At 42.6% G+C, this 27,922-nt stretch overlaps 1 protein-coding gene across 2 annotated transcripts; it reads right to left on the bottom strand.

Moving 5' to 3' along the window:
* Window positions 1-97: 97 nt before the first annotated feature.
* On the bottom strand, window positions 98-27,922 carry Fbxo28 (F-box protein 28). Of its 2 annotated transcripts, none has more exons than XM_005078121.4 (5): window positions 27,630-27,922; window positions 15,124-15,233; window positions 11,891-12,029; window positions 4,847-5,042; window positions 98-4,291 (listed from the first exon to the last, which is right to left on the bottom strand). In XM_005078121.4, the coding sequence occupies exons 1-5, from the start codon at window positions 27,891-27,893 to the stop codon at window positions 3,897-3,899; spliced, it is 1,104 nt and encodes a 367-aa protein (XP_005078178.1). In that variant the 5' UTR covers window positions 27,894-27,922; the 3' UTR covers window positions 98-3,896. The 2 variants fall into 2 exon arrangements, with proteins under 2 accessions (XP_005078178.1, XP_021087516.1); XM_021231857.2 differs by lacking the exon at window positions 27,630-27,922 and adding an exon at window positions 23,798-26,084.

Below are 27,922 nucleotides of genomic sequence, written 5' to 3'. Positions count from 1 at the left end.
GACCTGGTGACAACTCATTTATTTCCGTGCCCTGTTGTGTGAGTGGGAGGTGCTTGTTTTCACCTTCCAATAACTGATTAGGTCATAACAACGAAAATTCCAGAAGGTAAACTAGTGGTTTATTGTTGCTCACGAGCATAAGTAAACAGACATACGACAGCACATAAAGGAAGCTTCTACGTGCCTAACCTTTCGGCAGTATGAACCACTAGACTTTGGCAATGGCCTGATTGGATTCCTATGCTAAAGTGTGTGGTTATCTTCAGACACAAAGGGAGAAGGTGGATTTAATGCTTGGGCTTCAGAGATAATAACCATGATTCTTAGGAAACCGGGAAAGGTCAACATCACTCAAGCCTACCCTCGTTCTTATCTGTGTGACACGCTGTTTACTCAAAGTGACAACAGTCGGTGGCCACACTCCAACAGCGGTGGTTGCTGTCGGTTTTGTAGACTTACGTGTTTGTTGAAAATAACTAACTTCCTGCAGATGGTAGGCTCTACATTTAAGTAATGTTAACTGAACCTCTTGCCTGCTAAAGGAACTCACGCAGATCTCAAGCATGGGATAGGCAATTTCCTGTAAGAATCTGTCATTTCCAAGCAGCTGTGTCATTTCATGGGCTCCCTTTCAGGTCTTTCATTCCTGCATTCAAATCTCACGGCGTCTACTTCTGAGGGTTTGGTTTAGGTAACAAACAGGTACTCACCATTAGAAGAGGATCTGTGACTGTGCTGATCACCAAGGATGTGGTTTACATTAAATGCTACACGGTTAGAAACTGATGAGACGGGAGTTCTCGGATCCTAGGAAGTATTATGGCTAAGGATGCAGAGAACTCAAATAAGGAAGGCAGCTAAGGAAACTAACTCAGTGGAGTGAAACAGAATGAGCTCACTAACAAGGAACGGGCACCACACAGCATTTCTTTGGACGTTAAAGTGCAGGCTATGAAATGGCATATAAAACAGTGCATGAAATAGTGCAATCCCAAGGTGCCATCATTTTTGTTCATGACGCATAGCCTATTTTTTGTGTTCACTTTCTCTAAAAAATCCAGCTGTAGTGACACCTTTTAGCTTATTTATTTAGGCATTAAACTCTTGTTTTACCCACACTTGGGGCTACATAGAATATTTTAACATTTCAACACATAGAATATTAGCGCATACATCTTGAAACTACTAAATTAAGGCAAGCCCCTGTGAAGTTCGGTACTCCAAAAAAACATGTTTTACAAAATAAGTTGATTCCAAATTATTGGCTTTCAACCTGGGGCACCCCAGTAGTCTTTACAACAGTAGGGTTACTGCTAATTGCCCCACTACCTCTAGGATCTCCACATCAGAAGGGAAGCTTGAGGAGTTCCTGTAACCCACGTCGGTTGGAAAGCAGTTGAGCAGTCTCTGTAGGAGGTGAGCAGGGCTTTGCAGGACAGGGGCCAGTCCTCTTCACCTCCCATCCATGTCTTTTCATGTTTGTATGCCTGTGTGTAGTGTGTACCACGGGTAAGCTCATACATAGGGATGACCAACTCAGACAGAGGAATCGCTTCTCGGTGGGACACTTTTACAAAAGGTGCTGTAAACCACCTACCGCATGTAAGCTTCTGCCAGGAAATGCAAGAGGTGTCTCTCAGGAGCCTGCTTAAGTTTTCCCATGGCAAGTCAGTTTTAGCTATTCAAATAATGCATGATTTGGAAAACCCTAAATGCTACTACGCTATCCTAAAGAACTGTATTAAATGGTGAAGACAACTTCCTAACATGTGTTAGTGACTCTGAGTAAAGCTTAAGACAAGCGAGCTGTAGTACTTTATTCTTGGTGCGCCTGTATCTGATGGGCTGGAGGTCTCAGGTGCGTGCAGCAGACATACCCCTTCTTACCGTGGGTGCTCATTATGAAAGCCATGCACGCACAGTAACTAATGGAAGACTAGAGGTTACATTTAGGCTAGTTAGATGAAGTTTGAAAAAAATTCTGAGAAATTATTAAATTATTGAAGAAATAATTTGAGGTTCATTTCTTTGATGCATAAGGATTATACTTTGAAAAACCTGTACTTGATGCTTAAGAAAGTCTTCCTCTACCAGAACAGTAGACTGATACAGTCAAGCTCGGAGTGCCCCACAGGCCTCCTCCAAGGCTACGGTGATATGGCTACGTCCTAGGATCGCAACAGTGAGACCTGCTGAGAAAACGAGTTCTAGACAAGGACCTTTATGGATGACCTTGGCTGACAAATCTTTCTAGGAAACTGTTTATTTTAAAATTACCTTCCCAACAAACCATGAAACACTTGGATGCCATACGGTTTCTCACTGAAAACACACGACATTGTAAATTGACAACTTAAACAAAACCAGGGCAGGACCATGACGGGATGATACTAAGAATGGGCAGGAGAGTGTCACTTGGAAAAGTAACCTAGAGGACGCATAATGCATCATGTTGGACGGATGACAACCTCCTGCTTTTTTCTCCCACTGTGAGATTTACCAAAACCTTAGTTTTACACAGGTGCCAATTTTCACCTGGAAAGGGATAGTTTTTACTATCTCATACCTAAACTTACTATAAATAACTGAAGCCCAAAGCAACAGATGTTTAAAAGAACAAAACTACATAATTTAGTACATTATAATAAAAATAGGACAGTGATTGTTGAATGGTCAAAAATATACAACAGGGAAAAGAAGCACTTTACACAATTTGGAGGTTGTTAAAGTGACCACTCGGGTTGGACAGTGCAAGACACACATTTCCAGTTACGAGCTCAAAACAGGAGTGCAAACAAAACTAAAGCTTCTGTTTAGGGATCATGGGAGCTCATGGGCCAGAAATGAAATGGTGAAACCGCTTTCTCACGGCACACACAATGTTCTTCGATGAACTTTTTCCTTCAGTCATGACTGACCCATGAGCACAGTGACAAGTCAGAATCATGACTCGTTCCCAGAGGTCTGACTTCTACAGAAAGAGGCTTGGATATGGGGTTCTCTCTTAGCCAGTGTACCTGAACCCTACAGAGAAAAGACACATCAGTGGACTTTACAGTCTCCTGTGTCTGCAAAACCGGAGGACAAATGGACTGATGATTCTCCCCCTACAGGCAAGCAGCTGCAGAGGAAGATGTTAAGCGCTTAAACCAATAAAGGCACAGCTCTACAAGTGGTGTTAGAGGTTTAAGATCAACACCAGTGCAAGAGCTGTGAAGTGTGCTGACTAGGCAATGCATGCATCCATCCATGCAAATGCAGGACATGGCCCCAAAGAAAACTGAAAGCCTGTATCTAGCAATTGGAAACATCCCTTGCCAGTAGCTTATAAAAATAGACAGTCAGGACTGTAGAGCCCCTGCTACAGTCAACCTACGCAGTCCTTTCCGTTACCCATTGCTTCAATGCCAAAGTATTAACTACTTCTCAGACATTCCAGACAAAGGTCACTTATAACAAACAAAAAGTCAACTTTTTTTTAAACATGATAGTGTCCATTTAAAAAGTAGATTTTTTTTTCTTTCAAGTGAACAGGACATTTTATGTATTAAACTTAATTTTTAGTCTGTCAAGAATGGGTTTGTTTAAAATCCGTATGTAATGTGCATATATGCTGAAACAAACAAACTTAACACATCATCTGCACAGGAAAAACGTTAGCTCCCAAATATGCCAAATATGATAGCATGGGTCTGGTTAGTACAGATCTATTGCAAGTAAGGAGGTTCTGTGCATCGGCTCCACCAGAGAAGCGCGAGAAGGATGCCAACCACAAGAGCCAAGTGTAAGTTGTGTTCTGATTGCCTGGAAGCCTAAGGGACGCCATGTTGCTCCAGCCTCCTGCTTAAACTCCCAGCCATGGATGTCTCCCTCTGGAGCCACAGCCACATTCCAATTTACTTTCTATTCCGAAGTCGTTTGGATTTCCTAAGAGAGTCTATGGCTTCTGTTGCCTTCCTCCTCTTCCGAGGAGACTCCTCACTCTGCCCAGACCCTGAAGATGTTCCTACTGCACTTTCCATGACCTCTCGGAGCTTGCGCTCCAGCTCTGCCAACCGTGCATTCTGTTCACCTATGATCTGGGTCTGCTCTAGCAGTTTCTGGTCTTGGTCTTGAAGCTGTTTCTGCTGTTCTTGCACTTTGGTGCGGAGCTCAGAAATTTCACGCCTGAGAACAGTCACGCCAGCACCGTTGGTTTTAACCTGCTGCTGGAGTTTGGTAACCTCTTGTCTTGAAGGGTTTTGCTTGGAGAAGAGCTGCATTGTTGTCAGGGCTGCAGATGGTCCAGGAACTGTGGAGAAAGCATTTAAAGGGGTAATCATTCATATTTTCTACTGGGAACACATCAGCTTATTTTAGGATTTTGGGTTTATTACAATACAAACTAATTTTAAGTTAGTGGTATGGTCACATGTAAAGAGTTAGCTATGAAATGGTTCTAGAGAGCATAATTTAAGAAAAAAAAAAAAAAAAACAAACCAAAACAAAAAACTCCCCAAACCAGAAGCAGGAGGCTGGGGAAGTAGCCTTGCAGCAGAACATGTGCAGAGCTCTGGGTTCCATCCTCAGCACCAAACCAACTAACTGTGGGCAAATGAAAACACAGACAACAGGGCTATCAAGTTTTCACAAGGGGTATTAAAAACTGAAGACATACCCCGAGCAGAGCTGCCGTGCCGGTGGTGCACAGCCATGATTCCAGCACTCGGGAGAGGCCAAGGCATGACGATCACCCTAAGTCTGAGGCTAACACAGGCTATATAGAGTCTGATGCCAGCTTGGGCTATAGATACATAGTGCGTCCCTGTCAGCAAAAGAAAAAAAAACAAACAAACAAAAAGGATACCTGGAGGAGAGCCCATGAGTCTTCCAGATACATCTGATCCTGGCAGTTTCCTCTTCAGGATTGGAACAATCTTCTCATCAAAGTACTCCATCGCCATGGAGGAGATATCCCGCAATTCTTGTAGTACTTCATGGGCTCGCTGAGGGGCTCTGGTAGAGTTGACGTATCTCAGTACACGGTAAATCTCATCAATCACCTACAATAATGAACTCTTGTAAGCCCTTTTTAAAGTTTTAAAAGAGATCAGCTAAACAGTGAAGTCGGGATGACCCATCTTACAGCTGCTATGAAAACTTACAGAGCATCTAACGCATGAGCTCGGGAGGGGAGTCCACAGCACAGACTTCTGGACGCCTAGACCTAGTAAGCATCTTTCTTGGACCAGGGTACTCTACAGAGTCAGAACAATAAGATACAGCTCCTGCCCTGAAGGAAATTGGAGCAACCAGGGAGACACAAAAACACACACAACAAGAGCCACATGACTGCTAAAGAAACTAGAGAACTAAGTGCAGACATTAAACTCTGCATGGAGTAGTGGCGGGGTGGGGGGGTCACCCAAGTCTACACTCAAACCTGATTCTGTGCCCAAGCCCCAAGAACTCCATCTGGTTCCTCTTTTGTGCACTCCCACCACATGTTCTGTCCCTTAAAGCTTTGCTTTTCTAAGAGTTGACACAACGTGGAGTAAGCTTTCAGACCACACTTTCTCACTGTCAAAGGGCAGCAAATGTGCTTTTCTATTTTAATGACACCTGCAATGGGCAATCGGAAGCAAACATCAATGGAGAAGCAGCCAGGGCGTGCTGCACTGGTTCTAATGCCCCCTCTCCTACTTCAACAGTAGCTCAATGTCCTTAGACAAGTGTGCTCTCAGCTTTACTCCCTGCCAGGGTATTGTTCACACACCCATGGCTTCAACACAGACCTGAAAACAGTGGTTCCCATCTTTGAAGACCACAGAGCAGATAACGTCTACTGCAATGGGACCGCATCTCACAAGAACCAGGGGCTATAAGCCAAACCATTATGCCATCAGAGTCTCAACCCTCCTTGAATCATATTTTCCTCTTGCTGCATTCATCCCAAGTCTGGGCCGGTCTTGTAATCTGCCTTCTCTTCTTGACTCAGAGAACAAACATACAAAAAACATAGAATCTAGTCTAACAGTGCCTGGACAAACCGTAGCCCTTAACATTTTCTAGATTCAAGTTGAAGGTGATGATCCCTGGTCAGTCTAGAATGACTTGCCCAGTAAGTGTCAGCAAAATTAAACTGTCAGGAATGGTCCTTAGGATGATCATAGGATGGCTTCACTGAAGTGACCAACTTTGTGGGCAAGGACCGACAAGGAACAGAATGAGCTGAGACAGAGAGAACATCAGGTAGACTGAATGGGAGTAACACATACTGTGTTGAATTCAATGGGCAATCAGGTGATATGTGCCAGAGGCAGCTGGACCAAAGTCAAGAAGACAGAAGGCAAACTGCAGGAAACAGACAGCAACAAGGGTCTGAGCCCACAGAGAGACCACGAGGACCAGGGAGTCAAAGGCACAGTCAAAGAACCAACAGTGCTGAGATGTGTGTGTGTGTATGTATGTATGTATGTGTGTGTATAAATATATATGTATATATGTATGTATGTATGTATATATATATATATATATATATATTTTTTTTTTTTTTTGGTTTTTTGAGACAGGGTTTCTCTGTAGCTTTGGAGGATGTCCTGGAACTCACTTTGTAGACCAGGCTGGCCTCGAACTCACAGAGATCCGCCTGCCTCTGCCTCCCGAGTGCTGGGATTAAACACGTGCGCCACCAACGCCCAGCTTATTTTATATATTTTTGCCATTATTATTCTATACAGAACTCATGCTAGAAGAAAATGAACTTTTTCAATAACCTATTCAACTACCATGTTAGAAAGCTAGTCTATAGTAAAATGGAGTACTTTTTCTTGGATATAATTATGCAAACAGAGTTTAAAATGCATATTCAAGGGAGCTGGAGAGATGGCTCAAGAATTAGGGCTGTTCTTCCAGAGGACCTGGGTTCAATTCCCAGCACCCACATGGCAACTCACCACTGTCTGTAACTACAGTTCCAACCTTCACACCAATGTACATAAAAAAATCCAGTATTTTCAGAGTGCTTCCTAATGCTTGTGATGTTTCAAAGCATCAGAGTAAAAACCAGTGAACAGGGATAGTAAGACACTTATTCGTGGCCAGGCATGGGGCACACACCTTTAACCTCAGCACTCAGGAGGCAGAGGCAGGTGGGTCTCTGTGAGTCTGAGGCAACCTCGGAATAGACCATGGTTGGTTTCACTACTGGATACATAGAGTCCCACAGTGCCTGGCACATGCCAGCTACTTCTAGGTATTAACTAAATAAGAGCTATTTGTATTAATATTGACATATCCAAATGAAAGTGTGTAGAGGCAAGCGACAGGGTTAACTGCAAATTAAGAACATGGGTTTTAGAGGGTAGTTGCTTTGAATACAAAGAGTTAACAAGATTACTACTGAGAATAATTTCTCAAAACACACAATTCTTATATGTGCTTCTGTTTAATTATGTATCCTCTGTTTTATAACTAAATCTCTAGATATTATGTATACCCATATTTACTGGTAGACTAATATTTGCAGCATGTTTAGCAATGTTTATTTATTCAGCTGTGAAAAGACAGATCCTATCCAACAGTAAGTCACTTTGTGAATGACTCATAAGACAGACAGACATCAGACAGACTACAGCAAGTCCCTGTACAAATAAAGTACCGTGTGAGACACAGAAAGCAGTCTAATGAGGGAATGGAAATAAAACAGTAAACTCTGAGCAGCAGGGGAAAGCAGAGAAGACAGAGGGTTGAAGAAAAACAACAGTCAGAAGTGGTGGCCAAGCCTGCAACCCCAGTACTCAGGAGGTTAAGGTAGGAAGATCACAAGTCCAGGGCCAGCCTCGGCTACATAGTGGGAGCCTATTTCAAAAAGCACAAATGAATGAATAAGTGCAACAAAACAAGGACAAATAAGGAAAAGGAATGGAGCCAAGGCCGGTGGATGGCATAAATGGATAGGTGACAACGTAAGCAATCAACATGCCTGATACTGTACCCGAGACATTTATTCTAGGGTGTATTTCTACAAGCAAACATTAGCTGAGCATGATGGCCTAAGTCTTTAATCTCATCACTCAGGAGGCAGAGGCAGGCAGACGTCTGAGTTTGAGGCCAGCCTGGCCTACAGAGTGAGTTCCAGGACGGCCCCCAAAGCCACAGAGAAACCCTGTCTCAGAATTCATCTGATCATCTCTCATAACTGTTTAATCTGGTGGAGCACACTCACAGGCTGGAGCAAGGCAACCATGACTGGAGGTCAACCTGGAGATCTATCTCAAAACAAAAAGCAGCCACAACAAAATAGAAAATACAAGACAAACACATCCTGAGAGGGAGCAGAAAGACAAGTGAACCTCCAGGGTTACCTAAAGGCTGTTTGTATGCCTTTCAAGTAATACGCCACATACCTAACCCTAACTAGGCCTTAAGCAATAAACCAAGTTTTCAAGAATATTTATGTACTTCAAATGTTTGTCCTATTCCCCATGTGAGTCACTATGACATTTCTTTTTCTTTTTTTTTTTTTTTGGTTTTTCGAGACAGGGTTTCTCTGTGGCTTTGGAGGCTGTCCTGGAACTCACTTTGTAGACCAGGCTGGCCTCGAACTCACAGAGATCCGCCTGCCTCTACCTCCCAAGTGCTGGGATTAAAGGCGTGCGCCACACTATCACATTTCTAAACAGAAACTTCACTGCATGAAGCACATATTCGAACTGTAAAGTAACAGCACTGACCACCTGCACCTGGTCTGGTCAGCCTCCATTGGAATCCTCCTACGCCTTCATTTTCATGCTATCCACCTCTGTGTTTTTCTTCTACCTGGGATTTCTTCACATCAACTTCACCCTTTCCACTCTTCAATATTAAAAAATGTCTTCCATAATCCAAATGGCCCTGAATACTCCTTATATGGCATGCGTTTGTTTGAATATCTTTTCTATTTCACTTAGACTATCAGCCTACATTATTAACCCTTACATGAGCTTTTCATCCAGTTTCACTCTGCTACCTTTTAGTCTAGCAAGTCTTTGTTATTTGCTAATATCAAGACCACAGCACATAAAAAGTCAACCAGAACTTCCCAGTCACCCAAGAAGGTTGCTGAAGGAGAGACCTGCACAAGCACCTATAACTACACATCTGAAGGACCCAGCACCTTCTCTGGGGCACAAGCACCTATAACTACACATCTGAAGGACCCAGCACCTTCTCTGGGGCACAAGCACCTATAACTACACATCTGAAGGACCAAGCACCTTCTCTGGGGCACAAGCACCTATAACTACACATCTGAAGGACCCAGCACCTTCTCTGGGGCACAAGCACCTATAACTACACATCTGAAGGACCCAGCACCTTCTCTGGGGCACAAGCACCTATAACTACACATCTGAAGGACCCAGCACCTTCTCTGGGGCACAAGCACCTATAACTACACATCTGAAGGACCCAGCACCTTCTCTGGGGCACAAGCACCTATAACTACACATCTGAAGGACCCAGCACCTTCTCTGGGGCACAAGCACCTATAACTACACATCTGAAGGACCCAGCACCTTCTCTGGGGCACAAGCACCTATAACTACACATCTGAAGGACCCAGCACCTTCTCTGGGGCACAAGCACCTATAACTACACATCTGAAGGACCCAGCACTTTTTCTAGGGCACAAGCACCTATAACTACACATCTGAAGGACCCAGCACCTTCTCTGGGGCACAAGCACCTATAACTACACATGTGAAGGACCCAGCACCTTCTCTGGGGCACAAGCACCTATAACTACACATCTGAAGGACCCAGCACCTTCTCTGGGGCACAAGCACCTATAACTACACATATGAAGGACCCAGCACCTTCTCTGGGCTCTGCAGGCACTCACCCCATATACACCTTTGTTTTTTAAAAGAACACGTTTTCATTTAAAGGCTTACAGCTTTTTTGGACTAGTCACAGTAAAATAAATAATCCCAAGTAATCTTAGGTTTAAGAGCATTTTGTAGGAAATCTAATTAAAAAGGCAAGATATTTTAGAAATATTAGATAACCCTGAATTGTTAACCCTCACTATAACTGGCCTATGATAATGAAGGAACTGGCGGTCCACATCTTTATTGCCAGCATTTTGGAGGCAGAGACAGGCAGATCTCTGTGAGTTTGAGGCCAGGCAGGAATACAGAGTAAGACCCTATCCTGATAAACAAACAAATAAGGTGGTGCACAACTTTAATCCAGTGCTCGGGAGGCAGAGGGAGGTGGATCTCTGTTCAAGGTTGACCTATTCTACATAACAAGTTCCAAGAGAGAGAGAGAGAGAGAGGGAGAGAGGAGGGAGGGAAAGAGGAAGGGAAGGAAGGAGGGAGGGGGGAGAGGGAACCAAGCACTAGGAAAGTACTACTGTGATATGCAATGAAATCTAAATAGAAACTGTCAAAGACAGGTAGGAGTATTTTACTAATGCTAAATTTCCTGGTTTTCTATCTGTACAAGGAAGACTGCCCTAGTACTTAGGAAACACAGAACATATCTAAGAACCAAGGCTTACTAGTGTCTATAACATATTTTCAAATGATTCAAGAAGGAGTGCACACTAAAGAGAAAAATGGTCTACAATTGCTAGATCTGGAAAACACGCCATTTGGAAATCTGAAGATGTGTCCATTGCTGCCCACTGACTTGATACTAGAATTGAAATCTAAAGGACAGCAAGAGTTTCCAAAAATAACAGACATAGACTGGACTTCCCTGCACTTGTTCAGGCAGTGCAAATCCACGGTTCAGTTATGCAAACCCAAACGAAGACTGGCAACAACTTCTGTAAAGGCCAGATAAAAATACTCATCTTTGCAGGCCCCCAATCCAGCCACAAACCCCTGTTAGAACAACAGGCTGCACTTTCTTTGATGGTAGGAAACTGGATGCTATGACTGTGCTGCTTCTATTATTAAAAAGAGACACGCAGTGAAATTGTCTATTGGAGAGGACAGGTCATACAGGCTCAAAGAACTCAGCAGCACATAGAGCTAAGGGCTATACATACATAAAATCTGCCATAAAAAATGTGAACCCAGGTTTTAGTTAGTCATGCTCTTAAAGTATCTTATAAAAGCATTTGTAGGTCATATGAGGAAATCAGATACAACAAAGAAGATTTGAAATAAAGTATATGCCACCAAATCAGATGTCATTACAAACTGAGAATGGGAACAGTATCTACATACAATATTGCCACTATAATTGTTTATGGAAAAAAGAAATTTCCACCACTGAAAGGACACTTTTGCCAGTGTCTATCAAGAAGTAAAATGATCCTTAAATCCATTTCCATGCTTCTATATCTTATTGAATCTGTACTCAATTCAACAAGTAGGACGTTCCCAGAAGTTTCAGGTCATTCAGTGTGGTTGGGGAGGGGGAATTTACTTAGTAACAGTACAAGTGCCATACTTAATGTGGTAAAGAGGTCAACTCCTTAACCCTGGTATATTCCCACACAACAAATATGACTCTGGTTAAATCTGAAAAACCAAACATTTCTCAAACCAAACCAAACCAAACCCAGCAACTCTCCATCCTACCTCCCCCAAACTGCAGCAATCTTGAAGGCAGCACAATCCCTTTCTTGTTCAATGCAGCATTTCTGGTATTCTGACAATAAAGGTCAAAATATTTTCTTAACTACAAGCCCCCAAAAGTCTCTGTTCTGCTGTGCATTTTACAATTTAGACTTTTAAATGTCAAGATCACATGAATGATGCATATTTATAATTGTACAGAAAAGCTAAATATAGTCACTAATAAAAACACATTCAGAGAGGTAATATTTCTGACATCATAAAAACTTCTGTAACGTTTGAAGACTCAGTTTACACAGGGCAGCCTAACTTTCTGGGTATGTGGCACTGGTTACCTTTCCTGGGATGAAGCAACAGAGGTTGGAATCCACATACTTCATGAAAGTCATATTTAACAGTGACAGCCTCGTTTCCACGGCAGCAAGGATATCTGCATGACGAGCTAAAGAATGGTTTCTCCTTTCTGACTCTCTCCTGAAATAACAATAAAAGTCAGTGGTGAGCCGGGCGTTGGTGGCGCACGCCTTTAATCCCAGCACTCGGGAGGCAGAGGCAGGCGGATCTCTGTGAGTTCGAGACCAGCCTGGACTACCAAGCGAGTTCCAGGGCAGCCTCCAAAGCCACAGAGAAACCCTGTCTCGAAAAACCAAAAAAAAAAAGAAAAAAGAAAAAAAGAAAAAGAAAAAAGTCAGTGGTGACCGTTAAAGCAGTAGTGTAGAATAAAATGTTAACCAATCAAAGCATCTTAATCAAACAGATGAACTTTAACATACTAAACATATGCAACTGGGTCATAACCACAATACTCATATATCTTTAATAAGAACGACTGTTAACAAAATACCTGTCTTAAAAATCACTTTGTTTGAAGACACAGTAACAGTTGGCAGTGCAGCACAGGGGTAGACCACCTGCCCAGTACCTGCGAGGCCCTGAGTCTGATCCCAACACCTTTCTCTCTTTCTCTTTCTCCTCAACCTCCTCTAACAGTCTTACTCACAAGTAATTCAAATGTAAAACTCGGTATTTCTTTATTTAGAAGGCAGCTGTGCACTCTCTGTACCTGTGTCATACCCTATTGAGTATGTAGTTTAATCAGAGTAGATTCTGTGTAATAGAGTGGTATGACCTTCATCACACGAGAACATGTACGCCGCATCAGTTGCAGCCATCTGCCAAGTCATCTACCTTCTGTTCTATGATTTCCTTTTTTCTGAACACCAGAATAAATGGGATTATGAGGCAGCCTTTGTGTCTGGCTTTTCACATTTCTATAGTTCACACAGTTCACTGATGCTCTAACACTGACCTTTTTATTGCTGAATAGCATCCCCTTATACACAGATATCATCCCTTTACACATCTGGGTTGTTTTTGATTATGAATAAAGATGCTAAGCACATCTGGGCGGTGGTGGCGCACGTCTGTAATCCCAGCATTCGGGAGGCGGAAGCAGGCGGATCTCTGTGAGTTCGAGGCCAGCCTGGTCTACAAAGTGAGTTCCAGGACAGCCTCCAAAGCTACAGAGAAACCCTGTCTCAAAAAACCAAAAAAAAAAAAAAAAATCTGTGTACAAGTATGTGTTTTTGTTGTGTTGGGAACCAGATGTAGTGTTTGTTTTTTTTTTTGTGGGGGGGGCTGGGGGTTAAGGGATTGAGAAATGGTTTCTCTGTGTAACCACTCTGGCTGTCCTGGAACTTGTTCTGTAGACCAGGCTGGCCTCAAACTCACAGAGATCTGCCTGCCTCCCAAGTGCTGGGATTAAAGGTGTGAGCCTCCACTGACCAGCTAGATATGGTGGTTTGGAAGAAAATGGGCCCCAAAGGGAGTGAAGCTATTAGGAGGTGTAGCCTTGTTGGAAGAAGCTACTCCCAGTGAGACAGATCACTTCCTGCTACCTGCAAGATGTAGGACTCTCAGCTACATCTTCAGCACCACATCTGCTGGCATGCCACAATGTCTTGTCATGACGATAATGAGCTGAACCTCTGAAGCTGTAAGCCACCCCACTGAAACGAGTTGCTGTAGTCATGGTGTCTCTTCACAGCAATAGCAACCCTAAGACACCACACCAGGACCTTGTACATGCTAGTCAAGTGATCCACTGAGCTATAGTGTTCAAGTTTCTGTATGAACACACTTTTAATTTCTCTTGAATACACACTCAGGGCAAATTGCTTTATTGAAATACATCTGTTTGGGGCTGGAGAGAAGGCTCAGCGGTTAAGAGCACTGACTGTTCTTCCAGAGGTCCTGAGTTCAATTCCCGGCAACCACATGGTGGCTCAAAACTACCTTGAATGAGATCTGGTGTCCTCTGCTGGCATACAGGCAGAAGACTGTATACACAATAAATAAATAAAGTATTAAAAAAAAGAAATATATCTGTTAACTTTTAATTTGGTTCATTTTGTCTTTTAAAAAAGGATTAATCAGTGCTCTGACCTGTGAGCAATCTTGCTGACCCCTAAAGGGTCTCTCTATATAGTCCTAGCTGTCCCAGAACTTGCTAAGTAGACCAGGCTGACCTTGAACTCACAGAGATCCTCCTGCCTCTGCCTCCCAAGTGCTGAGATTAAAGGCATGTATCACCTTACCTGACCAATTTTTTAAAAACATATCATTCTTTATCCAACTGAACTTTCCTGGCATCCTTACTGAAAATCAAGTAACTATACAAGGGTTTATCTTCCAGACTCTCTCTTTTATTCCACTGATCTGTATCTATCATTATATTTGTACCATACTATTTTGATTACTGCAGCTTAGTACCAAGTTTTAAAATCAAGACGTATTTGTCTTCCAACACTGTTACTTAAAACTGTGTTAGTTTAAGATTAGCTGTCCAAATTCTAAAAACTATGTATGCATAGAGAGCTGAGCCTCTGTCAGTAGTGTATATATGTGTGATGTATATATATATATATACATAGAGAGAGAGAGACAGACCTGAGAAACACTGTCACATTAACAATATAGAATCTTCCAGGCCACAAACATATATGCCTTTCTATTTCTGTCTTGTTCTCTTCCCCTATTCTCTTTCCTTTCATTTTGATTTTTTGAGACTCTTTCAAAGATAGGGTTTCATGTAGCCCAGGCTGGCCTCGAATTCCTGATCCTCCTGCTTCCATCGCTCAAGTGCTAGGAATACAGAGGTGCAACATCACATCTGACTTAATCTTTAATTAATTAACTTATTTATTTATTGAGACAAGGTCTCTCTACAGAGACCTGGCTGTCCTGGAACTCACTCTGTAGACCAGGCTGGCCTCAAACTCACAGAGATCTGCCTGCCTCTGCCTCTCAAATCTTCTTAACTACTGAGTCATCTCTCCAGCCCTCTTTTATTTTTTTCCCTTGTTTTTTCTAGATAGGGTTCCTCTGTGTAGCTCTGGCTATCTTGGAACTTGCTCTGGAGACCAGGCTGGCCTCAAACTCAGAGATCCACCTACTTCTGCCCCCCAAGTTCTGGGATTAAAGGCATATGCCACCAATGCCTGGCCAGATTATTATTCATTTCTCATCAAGCAAACCCGCCATGCCCCCTCTGCTAGCTGGAACATACCTTGGCAGTTGTGCTTTAACTTGCTTCTGGCATAGATTGTGGTACCTCTCCACTTTCAGAAATCCCTGATTCAACATTCTCTGACAGACCAAGTCCATTCTTTTACAAACCTATAGCAGAGGGGAGACAGAATTAAAAAGAAAAAAGAAACCAAGGACCAAATTCACTAATGATGAACTTGGATGGGATGACTGAGGTGGGAAGGTCTCTGTGCTTTACTGTTCCCCAAATGGTATCTAACCTGACTTACTGCCAGTGTCATCAGTGCCATGGAATTATTATGGTGTCTCACCACGAAATTGTTTGGGCAAAGCAGTATCACTTGCTTAGGTGTGCAGAACACCTGTCTGCAGTACGGTAAAATGATGCACCTGAAAGCTTTTAATAATTTGAAACATTCCCTTCTATCCCCCCTCCCCCCAAAAAAAGGTAAATTCAAATTTTAGTCTAATCTCCGAAATACACGCATAGTGAGAACTTTTATTTCTTAGTGATTTGGGTCATGATGACCAAGGCTTTCAGATGGGATGCTGTTATATCCTCCAAAGCATCTCAATGGACATCGGAAAGGCAACCACTAGCTCATTCTGCTTCCAACCACCTGAAGCCACGCCCAAAGGTGTGTGGCCACCGTTACAGGTTCACTGGCAAGACTGATAAGAGACAGCTGAGACAATCGCAAAATGGGATTAAATCACACAAGCTAATTCCTTTGGACTACTCTAAACTACTGCATAACTGAAGCCTCAGTTCTACAGATCTAATTTCTATATTTCTGAGCAATCCTAGCATCTTTATTATCTTTTAATATTTTAAATCCAGCATATAAAACTTAGTGGTTTTGTTTTTTTTGCCCTGAAAACTTTATAATGGTTTGGTGATCAACCTAAAGGTTACTTCTCACTATATAGGCTAGATGCTAGAAAGTACAAGCTATTGAAGCTAGTGCTTACCAGGGCCATGCCAATTAGCAGAGGCTATGTCATGCTTCTTTTTATATGTCCTATTCCATTACAGTATCCATGCACAAATGCTTGCTGTGTGCTTGTTAAGATGAAACATCTAAGTTTATTTATCCTGGGAGCACAGGAAGACAAAAATTCCTGCACACTGAGCAGAATTTCATGAAGACTTCCATGTTTTAATATTGAGTCACAGCAGGCCATAGGAAACACATTAGGGAAAAGTTATTTTCAACTGTATAATAAAGTAAAACAAAAACAAACTGAAGGTAGTGACACACCCCAGTAATCCCAGCACTCAAGAAATAAGAGGCGGGAGGTCTATTTCAAGTTTGAGGAGCACAGAATGAGTTCCAGGCCAGCCAGGGCTTTGTAGCAAGAATGTCTCAAAAAAATCCAAATCACTGCTTTTTAAACCCACTGAGGGGTCTGTTCATTCAAAGGCAAAGAGTAACTGGGATTTAGTTTCAGTGGAATGTAAAAGAATCTTATGAGTAAGGCACAATGAATCACTTCTACTTTACCGTAAATTTAAAAGGGGTCCAATGTCCTACACACATACTGAGAAAGACAGACAAGGTCACACATAACCAGGTTGTTCTTGAATTTATTCTGTATCAGAGGATGGCCTTGACCTCCTGATCGTCCTGCCTCAACCTCTCAAGTGCTGGGATACAGGCATGTACATCACACCTGATTCTGAACATATGTACACGCCTGTGCACATGCCTGTGCACCTCACTTGGCCTTTAACATGTTTTAAATGAAAAATAATTTCCTTTTAAAACTATGTTTAGTGAGAAGCACTATTTTTCAAAGTTCTTTGATATGACAAAATTCTAAAAATTATTTCCACAAGAACATACAAGTAGATATTTTAATTGTTACTAACATACAGATGAGATCACAGGCCATATAACTACTAGAAAAGGCTATGGTATACTTTAGTGAGAAATACAGTATCTTAGTACTGTAACAGAAGTATCTACAGGGCTTTGCTGCTTTTCCAGCACTCATACGGAGGCTCACAACCTTCTGTAACTCAGTTCCAGGGGATCTGATGTCCTCTTCTGGCCTCCCCAAGCACCAGGTGCACACATGGTGCACAGATACACATGAGGACAAAACACCCATAAACATTAAAAACAAAACAACAAAACACAAGAATGAGCCCATTCTGGGAACCTCTGTGGGCTCTCTGGAACACACTTCAGAAATTCAGTAGCCTAATATGGAGTAAACACATCGAAACAATCATGAGCACTGAATTGGTTTTTTTTTTTTTTGAGGAAGAAAAAGATAGTGTATTTATTTGTGAAATGGAAACAGAGAAGGCTACATTCTCATCTTTCAAGGCAGAAAGTTAAGAGAAAATGTGAAACAGAGTGGTCAGAGACTTCAGAGTGGGGCATCTGGAGTAAGAACTGGGGACAACGGAAGGGAAGAGGGCTACTAAAGCCCTCTACTGTTAAGTTACAGGGTATTCTACTAAAGCCCTCTACTGTTAAGTTACAGGGTATTCTACTAAAGCCCTCTACTGTTAAGTTACAGGGTATTCTACTAAAGCCCTCTACTGTTAAGTTACAGGGTATTCTACTAAAGCCCTCTACTGTTAAGTTACAGGGTATTCTACTAAAGCCCTCTACTGTTAAGTTACAGGGTATTCTTGTGTCTGCAGACCCCGCAACATTACTAAGTTCTGAGAACCACATTCTTACAAACCCCCTAAGGACAATCGATTATTCCTGTAACAACTATAAAGTCTGTTGAAATTACTTGTTATGAATTCTGTTCCACTGGATCTAGCTGGTTCTAAGGGTTCTACCGTCTTTCTTTAACCATGCAGAAATTCAGTAATATGAGTGCTTTACTAATTTGAGTAGATAAGAGTCACTAATGAGAAGCCAAGTCAACCAAGGGGAAAGCACATGACTAAAGCACATGACTTGGGCCTCTAGGGAAGAAAGAGCAAGACTGCAGTATGATAGGCGATAGTCTGCAAAAGGACAAAGTCTGCAATGAGCAAAGTACCAAGGAGGTATTTCTGAAGACAGATCAGATGTACAGGGAAGGTGAGAGAAAACTTCCCAAGTCTAAAGCCTGTAAATCAGAAAATGAGAAACCACTCTCAAAAGACAATCCCCGATCTTTTCAAAGATCTGATACTGGTGCTGGCTATTTCTGCAAGCATTGTAATATCGTAGTTAAAAAAATGTACTTCTGAAAATTCAGTGGAGACAGCTGAAATCAATATGGATGAAGCCCAGAGGAAAAAGGAAAAGATAAAAATATAAAAAAGAATGTTTATAAATGAAGCCTCCACTGACGTCCCTAGATGGGAGTTAACAGAAAGGACAAAAACAGAAAACAAAACAAAACAAAGAACACGTCACAAAGACAAATTAGAGCAGCACCACCGAAGCCAACATCACACACCATGAAGCATTAGTCAACAGCGTGTGACACGCAGTGTTTTATTGGACCTTCTCCTTTCATGAATGTTCAATAAGCACTGACAGCACAGACATGAAGATATAAAACCACACACACATCTTCTGTTTAGGATTCAAAAAGAGGCAGTCATCTTAGGAAAACTGGACTATACTGAACTTCCTTCCCTATGGCAAGCAACTTAATGACCATTGCTGCCAATGTGTGCTAGCTTGCAACTTTCAGTCACCCCATCTAGGATAAGGAGGTAGCATAGTGGTAGAGAGGAGAGGTTCTGGGTTCAGTACCACACCACACCTAACTGCACCACCCTGTACAGCAGAAACAATTCCCAAACTACCTCACCTAAAGTGCAGCTCTAAATTTAGGGGTATGTTAATAATTTTCCAAGGCTCAAGGGAAAATATTTCTCTGGTTAATAACATCAACAAAAATCCTGGCCAATTGGCAGTTTACACAAATTAAAAACACAGAGCATAATAAACAAAGATGATGCCTATGTCAGAAACCATTGGAGCTCATGGGAACAGGCTAGAATTGTAGAAAGGAGAGGTTGAGAAGGGTTGAGTCGGGTGGAAAAGGACTAACCAACACTCACTAAGCTCCATTTAGAGGCTGTAGTTACCTTGCACTCATGTAGTTACTGAGTGCAAGTTAACTACAGAGATCAAATACAGTACACTTATAAATGTCAGGAAAAGATTTTAAATGTTTCCACTATAAAAAACTGTAAAGGTTTGAGATTCATGTTTATCCTAATTTGGACATTACACAACAGATATGTGTGCCCAAACCCGCTCCAAGCATTGGTGGTACATGCCTGTAATCTTAGCACTTGAAAGTAAGAGCTAGAGTTCATGGCCAGCCTGGGCTACATATCAAGAACAGGCCAGCATAAGACTGTCTCAACTAATTAACTAACAGTTTTCCAAATATGCACAACACTTATGCATCAACTTAAAAAGAATAAAGCGGGGGTGGGGGATGGGGAGGAGTGAGGGGGGGGAAGGGCGACGGCAACAAGACTGGACACCAGATGTAGGAAACAACTTTTGGCAGCACTACAGTTTTTAAAAGTCAGTCAATTTAAACACATCAGTTATAAACATCAATACACACAATGAATGTATGCATCGGTTAACAGTTCTTAGTTATCTTATATGTATAGGTTTTGCATGCATATATGTCTGTGTACTATGTGCGGGCGTGATGCCTACAGAGGCCAGAGGATCCCCTGGATCTGGAATTACAGGTGGCTGTGAGCTGCCACATGAGTACTGGGAATGGAATCCGGTTCCCTGGAAGAGCAGAAAGCACTCTTACTTGCTGAGCTGTCTCTCCACTCCCAGTTTTTCTAATTTTATTAAAGGGGAGAAAAACATAAATGCTACATAATTATTGAAAAAATATACTCCCTCCCCAAAACCCCAAACAAAGGGAACTAATGAAATCCACCATTGTACAGGAATGACACTGCTCCTTTAATACTAGGAAACAGAATTAAGTTTTCCTAATTCATTAATTACTTCAGGATTTAAAATGTCATGTTTATCCTTTTTAAAAATAATTTTTAAACTTAAGTAGTAACAAAAATTTTTTCACATATATTGATTTTTTTAATTGGTGTTTTGCCAATATGTATGTCTGTGTGTGAGGGTGTTAGATCTTGGAGTTACAAACAGCTATGAGCTGTCATGTGGGTGTTGGGAATTGAACCTGGGTCCTCTAGAAGAGCAGTCAGTGCGCTTAACCACTGAGCCATCTCTCTAGCTCTCCTTCATATATTTGTTTAGAATTTTTTTTAGATTTGTTGTCGCCATGGCCTTTCTTGACAATGCAAAGCAACTGCATGATAAATCTGTGAAACTTGCAATTTTCCTTTAATATCTCTGAAGTTAAGTTTTGGTTAATTCTAAGGTAGACACTTGGCTGAGCAGCTTATAATACATGATGCCTTTTAATTTGCAGCATTTCCTCCTCTGATGCCTGAGCTGTCTTGAAAAATGCTACCCTAGAAGTCTTCAATTTTGTTTAAGATGCTGTAAAGGCTTTCAGATGTAACTCATATAAATCACCACAATGACATACACAGCAGCTCAAGACACACTCCGATCTCATAAATACCGAGTTATGAAACACTACCTTGGAATGGAGGACATTGTGTAATACAGCTCAGTTTTTACAACATATTCTCTGGTGCTCTAAAGTTTTGCTTTTTAAATGAAGCGCTTGATGTTTTTCTCTAAAGAGCTCAGAAGCTATCACTAAAGACCCAATGCCTGAGTTCAAACTACTGACACCAAACTATAGAGTAGGGCTTCATTTTTCACTTGTTTTGACTGCTTGGGACAGGGTCCTGATCATAGCCCAGGCTGAATGTGAACTTGGAGCAATCCTTCTGTCTGTTTTTCAAGTGCTGAGATCACAATTACATGCTAATACATGTGATTTCAACTGATTTTACTAGTTATATGTCTCTGAACTCTTCAAAAGATCAATAGCAGAAAAAAATGAAAACGTGGAGTATTCTAGAGCTTAATTCTTTTGTTTTTTGTTTTTTTTTGGGGGGGGGGGGGGTTCAAGACAGGGTTTCTCTGTATTGCTTTGGAAGCTGTCCTGGAACTCACTCAGTAGACCAGGCTGGCTCAAACTCACAGAGATCCACCTGCCTCTGCCTCCTGAGGGCTGGGATTAAAAGCGTGAGTAACTCCTGACCTAGAGCTTAATTCTTTATCAGATCCTAGATGCTCCTCCCCCCCAAAAAAGCTATAAAAGACATCTGAGGGAAACTGAGAAAGCTGAAGATAAGCTGGAATACTAACTCCTGGAAATAGATGACACTGTGGTTATACAAGGCAAGTATTCAGAGCTACGCTTTATATTTGTGCTCTTTAAACAAGTTGGTAAAAGGTGAGCTATATCTTTGCCAGTGCCTGTGCACCCAAACTGCTCTGCCTTCATTTAGAGTAAGAGAAGGAGCAGACAAATGAAGGAAACGTGCCCAGAATTAATGATGGAGGAAATGTTATTTATAAAATCAATAGTGAATGAGGACATCCATTTTGCCTGTTTTCTTTCCTATTTTCTTTTTCAGGGAACTCACTTTCATTTCTCTCATCTAAAGAAGGACCAACTTACTAAGTCTTACATAACAGTATTTTATGTTTCATAAAAAATGATGTCCATCTTACAAAATAGGCTGCCTAAGAGTACTTGTACAAGTACACAGCATATTTATACATACGGGTGACTTGCTTACATGTACGTTGTGTGCACCATGTGCCCTTGGAGGCCAGAAGAGGGCATTGGATTCTTGCAACTGGCATGGATGGTTGTGAGATGCCAGCCTTAGGAGTGCTGGGAATCAAATCTAGGTACTCTGGAAGAGCAGCCAGTGCTTGTAACCTAATAATTCTCAATCATCAGCAGGTAGAATTCTAACAAATATTTTTATCTTGGGTGGTTTGTCCTCTAGATATTCACTTGAAAGAAAACAAATTAAATTCATCTTACATTAGTCTGAGAAAAACAATTAGGAAGAGTCTGTTCCGAGGATTCCTATAAAGCCATTGGGAAGACTTTTTGATGAGTTTTCTGTTACCTGGGCTGTTTACAGTAAATGAAGTGAGCACTGATTAAAATGGAGGTACTTTGATGCACTGATAAAAATGACTATCTTGTTTATACTATGCTAATTTAGTCTCAAAACTTTTTTCTGGGGGGGGGATGATGACTCAGCAATTAAAAGTATTTGCTGTTCTTCCAGAAGACCTGTTTGGTTTCCAGCACTGTCACAAGGGGGGCTCACAGTCACTTGTAACTCTAGCTATAGGGAATCCAACACCTCTGGCCCCTATAGCAACTGTATACATGTGGCTGACACAGACCCTCACACATAAATACAAGCAAAACAAAATTTAAAACATTTTTTTCCGTTAAGTTAAAGATAGTGGTGCATGCTTGTAATTGTAGCACTTAGAGGTGCTGGCAGGAAGACCCAGAGTTTGCTAGTTTGAAGGAGCTATACCAGGCCAGTCAACCTCTGACCTTCACACTCACATGCACATATGTATGCCACCCACACACATGTACATGACAACACCCACACACATGTACATAAAGGAAAATTTGTAAAGTGTTGCAAAATATTAGTTTCATGCTGGAGTGAATCACAAACCTGAAAAATAAAAGATCTAATCTAGTCGAGGCAAATAAAGACCACATTTCCAGTAGTTAGTGTAAGTTACACAGAAAACCCCTTTACTTCACAATGATGTGACTTTCTATTGTTTATTCACAACAGTGAAATGCTTTAAGTATTTTGTTCAATACATGGAAAGCTTACACTGCATCACAGACTATGGAAGGCCCAAATGATACACGGTGAATAAGGGGGAGTAGAGACAGGAGGATTACCAATGCTGACCTTATTTCTCCCTGGGTATGTGCACCTACACAGGTGAATGCACAAGTACACAAAACAGCAAAAGAATCACTGCATAGCTGGGTGGTGGTGGTGCACGCCTTTAATCCTAGCACTCAGGAGGCAGAGGCAGGCGGATCTCTGTGAGTTCGAGGCCAGCCTGGTCTACAAGAGCGAGTTCCAGGACAGCCTCCACAGAGAAACCCTGTCTCAAAAAACAAAGCAAACAAAAAACAATCACTACATAGAAGATACCAGATGTATCTCCACACCTTGTTGTCATTTGGATATGATGTCTTCCAAAGATCCATGTGTGGAGACTTAGTCTCCAGCTTGGCAGTGGTAGGAACTGCCCAAGACAGTACAGGGAATACAAATACATATGACATGATTAAAGCAGCTTTTCCCTTCTTTTCATGTTAGGCAGGCACACGTGCACACAGAGAAGTAAGGTGAATATGGAACTTCCACAACCTCTCTTCCTTTATTTTTTTGAAGAGTGGTCTCTTAAGCCCAGGGCTTTCCAACACAGTGAGGCTCTAGCTGGCTAGTTCAGGGATCTCTACCTCAGAGGCTAGAATTACAAGTGGGCTGTCATGCCTACTTGGCACATATGTGGGTTTTGGGGATCTGAATTTCCACTCTTCTGACTGCTAAGCAAGTTTTAACTGAGTCCCCTGTCCAGCCCCTATTCTGCTAGTGTTCTTACACATGTCTCCTCACCAAAGGCTGCCAATCCTGGAGAATATAAAAAATAGTTTCTTACACTTCACTCTGCTGGGGAATAAAGCCCAAGTATAGGTGGAAACGTCCCAACAGCACACTGAAAACTTTATACCTCCAGACTCAAGCTCATGCCAGCCCCTCGGCCAATCCTTCCAGGTGCTTCCATGCCTTCCAGGCCCTTTCTGCAGGCAATGTTCCAACAATGGTCCCGAAGAAGTTTTTCCTGCTTAACTTCAACACCCTTTATGTATGCTTTCTGCCTTTATTAGTCGGGTGCTTCGTAAGTGTGCTGGGAAGGGTATGTCCATTACATCTCCATGAGTACACCGGGGCAGGACTGTTGCTTGAACTCTTCCTCTGTGAGTCCTCAGGAAGAGTGAGGAAGGGAAGAACTGTCCTAGGAGATTATTACCCTTACCTTTCCTTCAGTACCTGCTGCAGAGAACTGGGAGGAAAACAAAATCCACAACACAGGTTACTCTGTAAAAAGGGCAGTGGTTCTCAGGGTAGGTGGTAGGTGGGGTTTCCAAGGCCCTTTCAGGAGTCTGCACGGTCAAACTATCCTCATAATGGAAAAGAGGTGACTCGCACTCACTCACAGGTGTCCAGCTGAGGTTCTAGAGCAATACAGTAATAATGCCTTGCCTTGGTATTCTGGCAGCTAATGGATGTGTGTTTGTATGCTTGTGTTTTATGGGACTTTCTAAGGTAAGGTCTTGGGACCATCAAACCCTTTAAAAGGAGTATAAAGGTAGATACACTGAGACAAAACGTCAAGAACTTCTAGCAGAGGGTGAGAAGAGGCAGAGAAGAGGCCTAACTCAAACAAAAGAAAAAGGCCTCTTCGTTGTCCCTACTACCAACCCAATCTATAACTAAAGCTTTCTCCCATGTTAAAACAAACCAACCATGAAAGGAACTATAAACAGCAGAGTCTACTCTCTAGAGTGATCTAGACAAGTCTCTTGGGGCAGAGCATGGCTTTACATACTTGGCTGCTGACTGGAAATCTCTATTCCAAATAATAGCAAGAATTCTTGATTTACCATGCAGTCATATTTATGTTCTGAAATATAACAGATGCACTCTATTTGCAGGAGCACCACCGGAATTACAGGGAGGGGAACCACCATCTCTATTATCCTCAATAGTCAAAGTAGCACGTTCAAAGCTAGCTCTGCTAGTCTCCATCCTTACCCCTGGCTACTTGTTTCAAGGCTCTCAGGTCCCTATTAAGGGTCTGAGTGACACACCAAAGCCACATCAACACGAATTTGTCTTTCTGTGGGAAAGCATCGAACTCAAAGCGCATACCTTGCCATTTGAAAAGTAATATTCAGTCAGATACATTTTAACGTATGATAGGAATTAAATATTTAAGCTATTTCTATGGAGCCAGAATTTTCAGGCTGCATATGTTTGGGAAGCAAAATTTAGTAGCAGGAAGAGAGCCAATTGAATAAGGCATTCAGACAGACCCTCAGAAACCAGTAGGCTGGAAAATCAAATTTCAATTATTTATGGTTACAGGAGGCAAAGACTATCATCAACTAACCTGGAAAAATAATTGAAATATATTGTTATAGCAACTCCAGGTCAGAGATCTTTTATAGAAAATACAGAACACTGAGTACTTGGGTTACGCACCTGCTCTTTAAGTTCGGTGCTAGGAACAGGGAAGACTGATGTTTTAGAGGAAGAGGGAGAAAAAAAGCAAAATGCCTATCTTAATAATGCATACACTAGCCCATGGATTACAACTTTGCTTTAGGAAAGCTAACTGTATTCTTTTTTATTTTATTTTTCCTCCCTCCCCTACTAACTGTACTATTATTGTTCCCTTCTGGGCTTATCCAGCCTTACTTCGTATTCAAGTAAACACAATGGAAGGAACTTAAGTAATGTATATAGCAGATGCCAGAACATATACTTAAGTCTCTTGATTTTTTTTAGCAAATAATTTAAGTAAAAATAACCATTTAAATTGAAACGATACATACAAAGAGCCTGCCAGGCAATCTTTCTTTTCTATCAATTTCACGAAAAGATCATAATAAAATTAATGCTGACACCTAGTGACAAGAAAGAACACCTGTATTTTATGTTACTTGGATTGTATTTTCTGAAACCAATGAATCTAAAACCAAAGATCCATCTTAAGTGGCATAAAGACCCAGTACCATTAGGGAAAGAAAGGTACAAGAAAGGTACAAGACCTCCTGGTTTCTAAACCATAGGTGCAGGTATAAAACTGGCTGGGAAGTGGGGAGCAAAGGGACTCCTTGAGAAAAATGGTTTAAATTATAAATCTGTAACACTAGGACAGGAAACAGAAAGACAAACGAATTATAGCTGATAGAGTATCGAGTTTGAAGTCCAGAACAGTGAAAAAGCAGTAACACACACACACACAACAGTGAAAAAGCAGTAACACACACACACACACACACACACACACACACACACACACACACACACACCAGACAAAAATGAACGAGAGAAGAAAATGAAAATACGGAAAATGACTAACATGCAAATAAAAGCCAGTTTTTCTCAACACTTAAAACAACTGCGAACATTCCAAGCTTTGCAAAGCCATTGTCTGACTGACTGGGTCATTTCAATCAAATGCTATGTCCAATTGCAAACATCATGTACATAAAGCATAAATTCTGGTCAAACCCCATTCTTCTTAAACTATACTTATGATTCTACATGAAATTTTAGGACCATGTTTTGAAAATCCAGGGTACCATATCCTGAAATACCTACTTCCAACTGAAGAAATGTTCCATTTTGGAGACTGGCATGGTATCGACCAGGGGAAACACACACACACAACCTGCCCGCCGTCTGAGTGAATGATTACACGCTATTTGAAATGATTTCCTTTGAAATGCAATTACGGTCAATTTTGACCTGGAGGTATATAGGTCTAAAATATGGCATATTGACTATTAAGAAAATGCTACACACAGCACATTCAGAAAGATGCCTTTGTCCTTTTATAAACAATTCTGAACACATTTATAGACTGCACAGAACGGGCTCGCAATCACTTCAAAAATGTCCACCTCCTTCAAATTTCCTGACCACTTAGAGATAAATGCACTGGGAGGAAGTGAGGCATCTTCCTGAACCAAGGAATTCACCAAATCCTCGGACAAACCTCTGGGATGTAGCAAAATTCCAAAGGCAATTGTTTTTTCTTTTAAAGTCTTCGATAGAACGAGCTATTTTTAGGGCATAAATAAACCACTCTGACAGTGGGGGAGTGGGGGGGGCTTGAGGCACTAGTTTAAAAAATGATGGCAAGATAGGGGGTGGGGGGGCGGGTAACAGTTTGTCAAGGGCCAAGTTACTCCACTCTGGGTAGAAGTGTCAGAGAGGCAAAGCCCTCCGGCCATCTCCCAGGGCTCTACTTGGTGGTCAACTAAGGCTCGGGGTTATTAGAGCCACGAAAACACTCAACTGGGGTTGGGGGACCGGGGTAGACCAAACCCACTTCATCCTTCTCGACCAGGAAGCCCGGGTGGCTGGAGGAACAATACACTATTCTTGCAACACAACCCCAGCCTGGCTGGGGCCATCTGCCTCCTTGGGAGTGTACTCGCGGGAAGCCGGGCGAGGGGACGGCCAGGGCGGTAAGTCGAGGCAGGCCGCCAGCCCCCTCGGGGATCCCTGCTCAGCCGGGCGGCGGGCACCAAGCCCAACTCCGTGACTTCTCGCCGGCGGGCGCGCCCCAGGCCGGGGGCGAGGGGACCCCCAAGGCGCGGAGCCTCGCCCGCCCGCCCGCCCGTCCGCTCGCCCGCCCGCCCGGGACTCGGGGTGCCGGGGCAGCAGCACCCCGCCGGCCGGCCCCGGGGACACTGCCCGGCGGCGGGGGCGCGCTCCCCAGACCTCCGCCCGGAGGGCACAGAGGCGGGGTCCCGCGGGGGCCTCACCAGGCGGAGCTGGCTAATTTCGTCGTAGGACATAAAGCTGAGTATGTTCTCGATGGCTACGATGGGCAGCGCCACCAGAGTGTTGTTTTGAGGCAGGTGGTCCGGAGCCAGCGCGGGCGCCGCAGGTGCCTGGGACCCCGGCTGCGGGGCCTGCGACGGGGGCGGCGGGGGCTGTCGCTGAGCGGAGCCGGCGGCCGAGCAGGAGCCGCCGTCGCCGTGGCCGCCGCCTCCTTCCTCAGCCATCCGCTCCTCAGACGCCGCCATCTTGGGAGCTGGATTCCTTCCTCCACTGT

This window comes from Mesocricetus auratus, unplaced genomic scaffold, assembly GCF_017639785.1.
Source record: "Mesocricetus auratus isolate SY011 unplaced genomic scaffold, BCM_Maur_2.0 Super-Scaffold_100676, whole genome shotgun sequence".
Taxonomy (NCBI): Eukaryota; Metazoa; Chordata; class Mammalia; order Rodentia; family Cricetidae; genus Mesocricetus; species Mesocricetus auratus.
This window is presented reverse-complemented; position numbering and strand designations above follow the sequence as displayed.

Excerpts from the sequence above, each read along its gene's own strand:
- Fbxo28 (XM_005078121.4), bottom strand. The coding sequence starts at position 27,893 with ATGGCGGCGTCTGAGGAGCGGATGGCTGAGGAAGGAGGCGGCGGCCAC. Across the intron at positions 15,234-27,629 it reads AAATTAGCCAGCTCCGCCTG|GTTTGTAAAAGAATGGACTT; the intron begins GTGAGGCCCCCG and ends CCTCTGCTATAG. Across the intron at positions 12,030-15,123 it reads GTTAAAGCACAACTGCCAAG|GAGAGAGTCAGAAAGGAGAA; the intron begins GTATGTTCCAGC and ends TTGTTATTTCAG.